The sequence below is a fragment of the Hibiscus syriacus genome, unplaced genomic scaffold (assembly GCF_006381635.1).
Source record: "Hibiscus syriacus cultivar Baekdansim isolate YM2019G1 unplaced genomic scaffold, ASM638163v2 tig00111273_pilon, whole genome shotgun sequence".
NCBI classification, from domain to species: Eukaryota; Viridiplantae; Streptophyta; class Magnoliopsida; order Malvales; family Malvaceae; genus Hibiscus; species Hibiscus syriacus.
In genome coordinates, this window is record NW_024063040.1 from 190152 (window position 1) to 191539 (window position 1388).

General features: G+C 37.1%; 1 protein-coding gene across 1 annotated transcript; it reads right to left on the reverse strand.

Annotated features, from left to right (window-relative positions):
* Nucleotides 1-336: 336 nt before the first annotated feature.
* Nucleotides 337-847, reverse strand: LOC120157581 (ethylene-responsive transcription factor ERF020-like). The gene has a single exon (XM_039168673.1). The coding sequence runs from the start codon at nucleotides 822-824 to the stop codon at nucleotides 387-389; it is 438 nt and encodes a 145-aa protein (XP_039024604.1). The 5' UTR covers nucleotides 825-847; the 3' UTR covers nucleotides 337-386.
* Between the last annotated feature and the right edge of the window lie 541 nt (nucleotides 848-1388).

The window sequence follows — 1388 nt, forward strand, 5'->3', positions numbered from 1 at the left end:
TAATATTTATTTTAAAATTCTTAATTATTTATCAATAAATATTTAAATATCATGTTATTATCAATACTCTAACTTAAATTTTTAAAATTAATATTCATTCATTTAATCATTAAAATACTCTAACTCATACATCTGTCGGTAAATTTTGCTATATTGCATATTTATGCGTGCCCCATAATCAAACTTCCAAAAATTAAAATACAGTTTTATTGCATATTTATACTATTATAAGATTGCCTAAGCTACCTTATAAACCTTCTAATCTAGGCATCTAACTCCACTCGCTCCTATCGATTTTCATTTTTTGCAACAAATTTATCGGTAAAGTAAAAAAAAAAGAGAAAACTCCGATGGTCGTATAGTAAGCTCAATCCACGATCCGACGACTAGAGATAATCTTCAACGGAAATGCTCAAACCCTCTAGTTCTCTTCCTTCACTTCTTTCCCAAGAGCCGCCGCTAGCATCGTTCGCATTCGCCATCATTTCATTGTTGACTGAGCCGTTGGCGCTAGTCATCTGGTCGTCGATTGCCATACCAGCATCCGTCGCCGCTTTCTGAACAGACTTCGGCGACATGTCTGGATTAACATACGGAGGTAACAACGAAGGGAAGTTGAGAGCGGTTAAGGAGGACGGTCGACGGAGGCAATAGAAAGCAACGTCGTGGGCAACAGCAGCAGCTTCCGGAGTCGAATAAGACCCTAACCAGAGGCGTCCTTCGGTGCCGGGAACTCGGATTTCCGACACCCATTTCCCCCATCTTCGAGGACGCACTCCCTTATATTTCTTTTCATCGGAGACACTTCTTCCGCCGGCACTCATTGTAGCAAAGTAGATGGCAGATAAAAAAGGGTTAATGGAGTTTGAAGAAAAGGGGATGGAAAGCTGAGGTTATATAGGTTGAAAAGGACAAAGTCAAAAAGGGGAGTTTTAAGGTAGAAGATGAAGATTAAAGGGGAAGTCAAAGATGACAAGCAAGGTCAGAGTAAAAATGGACGGTGCCATCCAGAAGAACTGTGAGTATTGGTGTTGATGATGGGTCAAGTAGTGTCAGATTGTATATGTACTTTAAAATTTCTGTAATAGCTTAGGTCGGTTCATGGGAAAAGGGTTTTAATATTTGGGTAAATCACAGTGTTATTATTGATAATGTATCATTTGATCATGGGAGAAACCGGAAGGTAATAAATTAGCTTCTTTTGAAACATGTAGAAAAGTCATTGATTAATTAATATATTTAATTAATGCGAAGATGAGGTGTCTTAATTGATTTGGATAATTGAGATTTTGACTAAACATATTGACCTTGAATTTGGAAAAAGCTTTTACAAAATTGTTCATCACATGTACTTTTATGGATTTATCCAAATCATATACACGAAGACT

Coding starts and splice junctions, on each gene's coding strand:
- LOC120157581 (XM_039168673.1), bottom strand. CDS start 824: ATGAGTGCCGGCGGAAGAAGTGTCTCCGATGAAAAGAAATATAAGGGA.